This window comes from Phoenix dactylifera, chromosome 3 (genome assembly GCF_009389715.1).
Source record: "Phoenix dactylifera cultivar Barhee BC4 chromosome 3, palm_55x_up_171113_PBpolish2nd_filt_p, whole genome shotgun sequence".
Lineage (NCBI taxonomy): Eukaryota > Viridiplantae > Streptophyta > Magnoliopsida > Arecales > Arecaceae > Phoenix > Phoenix dactylifera.
Genome location: NC_052394.1, coordinates 4,240,926 through 4,247,045, shown reverse-complemented (window position 1 = coordinate 4,247,045; position 6,120 = coordinate 4,240,926). Strand labels below are relative to the sequence as shown.

The 6,120-nt window shown below is 44.3% G+C and overlaps 1 protein-coding gene across 1 annotated transcript; it reads right to left on the bottom strand.

The window, feature by feature from the left end:
* Window positions 1–1,848: 1,848 nt before the first annotated feature.
* LOC103717509 (patellin-6-like) lies at window positions 1,849–3,949 on the bottom strand. Its single transcript, XM_008805933.3, has 4 exons — window positions 2,967–3,949; window positions 2,751–2,875; window positions 2,500–2,641; window positions 1,849–2,289 (listed from the first exon to the last, which is right to left on the bottom strand). Exons 1-4 carry the CDS (start codon window positions 3,690–3,692, stop codon window positions 2,029–2,031), a joined length of 1,254 nt encoding a protein of 417 aa, XP_008804155.2. The 5' UTR covers window positions 3,693–3,949; the 3' UTR covers window positions 1,849–2,028.
* Window positions 3,950–6,120: the final 2,171 nt, after the last annotated feature.

Genomic DNA, 6,120 nt, shown 5'->3' with positions numbered 1-6,120 from the left:
TTTTTCGTCTCAAAGCTTTTCCTTTTTATTTCGAAATATATATTTGAGATCTTCAAATATATATTTTCCTCTCTTTTTGTCACTTTTGTTAGCCAATAATTATTTTTTTAATCCAAGTAAAAAAAGCTTAAGTGATAGGATCATTAACATAATCCGAAAAGTATCGCAGTCCGCGTCTGCTTATACTATAGATTTTGCTATGCATGGTGCTCGACACTCTAATTCCTCTAATGCACTCTGAGGGATCACCAGATTTTAGCAAAAGAGAGAGAACTCAAAAACTTTGAAAACAAATATTAGTATACATAAACTAAGAAAATCTAAAACGGAAGAGATGCTTCTAAACCAAGGAAAAAATATAAGACATATTGCATTAGAATTATTAACTATAAATTAATTATTTAAGACTATCCAGTATTAAGACTACAGTAACTATATCCCAAATCCAATATCTTTATTACTCCTTTATATCAGCACATTGTTTCTAAATATAAAGACATAACTCCCCCACTCTGCTTGGCAGTTGAGGAGCACACGAGGAATCAATAATCCTGAAGATTTTGGGTAAAATATTCAATTGGAAATGACTTGCCTCAAAAAAAAAAAAAAGAATGATAATGGTCTCCAATCTCAACTTTCTCAAATTTCTTCACCCGCTTTCTTTCGGCTCTTAAGATTTCCTCAGGAGCAAACATCTTTTCTCGGGGCATCTTAATCCGACATCCAAACAGGGTATTAATAAAAATCATGGCGTGCCAACTCTCCGAGAAACATATATGGTTAGACCAATGGATAAATTCTATTTGTTACTTTAAGCTGTAGCAACAAATGAAGAATTTGGTTTAATATTGAGACAGCCTAACCAAATAAGAAGCTGACATGTAGGTAAAATTGTGCTTTTCATGCTTCAACCATAACATAATAAATGTGCATGCTGATATTTGTTGAACTGTAACTAAGAAGGTAAGGGTTGGTGCAACGACATCGCTCTATTATAATCTAAGTGTCAAAATATGAAAACAATCTCTCCCTACCTACATAGCCAACCTTCATCTGAAAACCTAGTGCGACCCTTTTTGAAACTGTAATTCTAAATATTTATCTGGTGCATTAATCTTATACTTAAATCGAGAACAGGTTAAAGTAGGATAATTAGGTGCCTTGAGATCCTTAGGGCGAGTAGATTCATATTATAAATATTTTATCTTATTTACATTTTAAATATAATTGAAATTGTAAGAATATGCGTGGACGTATATTTAGCCCTATATCAGTTATGCACTAAGTAAATTTTGAATATTTATATGAGACTAAAAAATCCAAATAATATCTTATACCTATTTTTTTAGATGAGATTCTGAAATTCAGCCCATAAATTATATGGATTAAGAAATACTAAATAATATCATAGAATGATTGTGGTACTTATGATTAAATTTGAATTTTTAGCGAGGCAAGTTTAAACAAAAAAAATATAGAAATCTATGTGGATGTATTTTTAATTTTATATTTGCTATGTAGCGAAATTTTTTTGAATATTTATATAAAATTTTAAAAAATTAATAATATTTTTCAACTAATTTTTGTTTGGATGAGACCATGAACTGTGATAGAAATGATGACTCTACGTCTCCACATTTGGGCCCTAACTTGCTTATGCTAGCAAAAAGCACACCAACACATGCCCCAAGCCCTCTTTTTGTTGTCTTTTTTTTTTCAGAAGGCAGATCTATTTTTGTTGTCAAGTACCCTTTCCACGCATTAAAACCCACAAGTTATGATTAGGCGCACATCCGGCTTTGCCTTGGCCTCAGCAATGAGGACTCGGAAGCACAAACACAGGAGGACTTCACAACAAAGTACCATTTTTTCTGGGTAATACATAAAATATTCAACTTATTCGCTATGTTTAACAGAGGGGGAAAAAAAGGTGCATCTCCATATATCAACATCAAAAGATGAAAACAGCTATCCTAGTTATCAAGTAAAACAAGAAGCTAAATCAGTCCCAAGTTCCCAACTCTGTAACTAAACAGCGTGTTTGCGGACGAAGTATCGGTAGGCCGCCACCTTCCTTCTCCGGGAGCTGGTATTGTCTACGGACAGCACCAACTTCCCGGCCTCCTTCGACGTGAAGACGTTGTGGATCGGCTCCTCAGCACTCGCCGGAATCCTCGTCGTCTTCTCCACTTGAATCGTGTAGCTCCCCTCCTCTCTCGGCACGTACTCGGCGCCGTAGTCCAAGTCCCATCCCCCCACCGCAATGTCCCAAGTTATGGTGGCTCCAGCCTTAATCCAAATTACGATCTCACATTAACCCTACATGCAAGTAGTTAAGGAAATATAGGCGTCCCGTGACAGAGTCACAAAACACAACAGCCCTACCATGTGAACAGGGCACATGATCTCGCTCTTGGCATGGCATTCAAATGAGACTATAAGAGTCGAAGGATTCAAAAATTTTGAGGAGAGTTTTCGGTTAAAGAGATAGAAAAATACCTCAATGCCATCGATTTCGAGGTTTACTTTCTCTCCACCCTTGATGGTGAACTCGGATGCCGGTTTGGGGGGACCGTCCTGCAGATCCCCGGGCCGGCTCAGCCCTCCATACCGGACCGGCACGAACTCCGGCCTTATAAACCTAGTTTAAGGAATCAGAACAGCATTTAAGAATGGATCGGTTGCAAAGTATAGAACCCATCCAAGGACGCCAAAGAGTCGCATACAGGAGGGGTTGGTTAATAAATTACTTGTAAAGGGTCTCGGCCACATTCCCTTCTTTGGCGATGACGAACTTGCTCTTGGTCCTCTCCGTCAGAAAGGGACTGACCATCGCATACAGCATAGTAAAATACCACGGCACATTTATAAACACCTGCACATATGAGAATTAATCAAACCTAGACGAAGTAAAAAAAAAAAAAAGAAGAAAAATTAAATCCTCCGAGAATCCAACAAAGATCTACCTTTCTGGCGACCATCTCGGGGTAGTTATCCTGGAACAAGGAGAGGATCTGGTTGGAGGCCACCCGGAGCTCCCTCTTGGGCATGTCTTTAAGATCCGTAACCTGGATGATGGAGTTGATCCCGCCCGGCCGGAGCTGGAGCAGCCGGACTCCGCGCTCCATCACCTGGACTCTCCAGCGGAGGAATCTTTTCAGCTTCTCCCCGTCGCCGAACACCCGGTCGTACATCTCGCGGTCTTTGAAGACGCCGTAGGCGTTGTAGCAGACCGGGTGGCCGGCCCGGTCCCGGCCGTGCAGGTAGGCCACCACCCCTTCCAGCTCCTTGAATCCCAGCTCCTCGTCGACGACGCCGTCCGCCCCGAACTCCTCCCTCCACTCCACGCACCGGACCAGCATCGCGTGCGCCTGGGCCACGTTGAAATCCCTCGCCCGGAGAAATTTCAGCAGAACCACGTCGGCCCTCTCGTCTGCAGCCGGCCCGAGAAGCGGAACCCCCCACATTGTGAGAGGTTTCGACGAGGAAGACGAAGAGAGGAGATTCTTGAGCTCTTGGAGGGCTCTTTGCTCTCCGGGCTTGAGATTGGAAGCCAAATAGGAGTCCTCTTTGAAGGAAGAGGGGCGCTGCAGAGTGGTGGCGCCGGCCTCCATTAGAGAGCTCATCAGGGACCTCTTGGTCGGCTTGGGAGACGGCTCGGGCCGAAAGATCGGCGATTGCTCCATTGACATTTGAATTAGAGAGAGAGAGAGAGAGAGAGAGAGAGAGAGAGAGAGATACAAGGCGAAGGAGAGGAAGAGAAGGCTGGAGTTCTTTTGGGGATTCGCTGGTTTATACCCCTGTGAAACACTGGTTTCCAGGGACAGAAGCGGGAGGGGACAGGCTTGAGTTGAAGAGGAGAGGTAGAGGTATGAATTCTTGCAGCCAGGGTCCAACAAGAAAAAAAAATTAAAATTATTGCAGTCGGGAGGGGTAACAATTATGATGATGGATGAGGCCTCGGGGTGGAATATTTATTTTGGAGCGCCTGGGAGCATGGCTGGCCCGGTGGGGACGGACTGGCGATCTGGCATTCCGTGTGCGGCCGCCGGACTTGGGCGGGACCACCGACCAAAGAAGGGGGCGATGCACATCGCGGTTCCCATTTGGATTCTGATCTGGGAATCCGGCTCGGTAAATAGAAGCGTCTGCTCTGATGAGCCGGCCAACCGAAACGGCCCCGCCACACCTCTACAGTGGACCAGCAGTACGAAATCGACAACTCATCAGACGGTCCCGAAGGATTTCAAGGCACATCGAACGGGAAATCTCGGGGCGCTTATTTTGATGCATGTCGTGTACCTGGTGCACCACTAGGAGATGGCTTGTTCCAGTGTATATGACGTTCCAGGATGAGAAACCGTACAAAGGAGCGCGTCTTGGCGGAGGCGCACCGAGGTGGGCCCCACCGGGAGCTTTTTTTTATTTTTATTTTTTTTTGCTACATCGAAAAGAGAAACGAGGAGAAGAAAAAGACAAGCCCATCCCGTAGCAGCCTTCATCCTGCTAGGAGAATGTTCGATGCGGACAGAAATGACCGTATATTGGGCACCCCGGCCAGTTTTACTTATATCCTCTCCATTCGTGGGTCCGGTTCGGTTATCCCTTTTGACTCCGGTATGAACCCTCCATGTGAATACGTCACATTCGGCACCACCGAGGCTACTAGCAGGCCAATACGTCATTTTAGATTTCGTGTCCGAACAGAGAGCATCCGGTCTGCACAATTTAATCGACGCCCGTGCGTTTCGAACTCGCAATCACTTGATTAGAGAGCCTTTTTAAGTTTGGAGGCTCCTTTCTGGTTCCCACATCTAGATCAAGCCACCGATCTTACAAATTACCTTGTGATTACCTATCTGGACCGTCCAATTTATCTGATAATTCTTTCAAAACGAGAAAATTCACTCGTGCCAACTGGGCTGCGTGTAACCGAAGTCTCGAGATTTACACCATTTGGTTGTATGAGCGCGATGCGTAGCCGGCCAAGCAGCGTTAACACGCGGAGATCGTGTCTTTCAGGCAGGCCTAAAGCTAAAATTCGAACAGACAAAAAGAAGTTTAAAGTTGTTTTTGTTTTTTTGGTGGAATAAGTTTAAAGTTGTTTGACGGAAAGGAGAGGACACGTGATAAGAATCATAAGATCTAGCTTCGGATTCTTTTTTTTTTTTGGGTTGGAACTTTGGATTCTATTCAGAGTAACAGGTGATTGCTAAGTGATTTAAAAAAAGAGGGACGCCACGAAGTAAAACTCGCATATGGTCATGGCTTCATGACAGCTTTGGTTTGAAATTGAGGTAATAATTCTGACGGTTACTTGGGTGTAATTCCAAAGACTCAAAGCACTCTATTAAACAATTGTGGTGCCTCGTCAATCAGACTCAGCATTAAGCTCCAACCTAAAACTTTTACAGCTCTTTTGTTACCGCCCGAATAACTTCATTTCCGTGCTCGAAAGTATATTCTACGATATGCGTACAAATCCATCGTGGAATGGCCATGTCCAGAGTCCAGAGTTGGCAAGACTGGGGCAGCGCGTGTGAATGCCTTCTTGGAGATCCGAGCTCATTTAAAAACATGGCTTGAGCCCACTTTCCGAATTTGAATTTTAGCCACATTCCGTGTATTCGGATTAGATGGGAGCAATTGGGATGTACCAAACCTTGACAGGTGGTCCACCCAATTAACTGTACGTGAATTGGATTTCGTCACCCTCCTCGCTTTTATGGAACAAGATGGACTGAAGTCCGCTTCCGTCTGCTTCCCAGCAGGGAAGTGTTTGCAGGTTATAGAAACTGCTCTTGTCCCATCGATCAGACGGTCCTGATGAGCTTGTCCCTTAAAGCTGTGCTCCTTAAACGTCGTGGAAACTTGGTTGGTGTGAAAGCAACCTGTGCGTGAAATAAAAATGACCACGAAAACAGCCTTTCCTTGGTTTCCGGGCGAGGCTCTGGTCTTCCTTCTCGGAATTCGGGATAGCTAGTGAATCGGCTCTACGATGTCAAACAGCAAAATGGGGCTAAACTTTACCCAGTAGCCACGTAGTCGGACGCGTTGGATACACGTCCACTTTACCTGCTTGGGTTATTCATGCAAGACAGCGGATCGACGCTCGCGCAG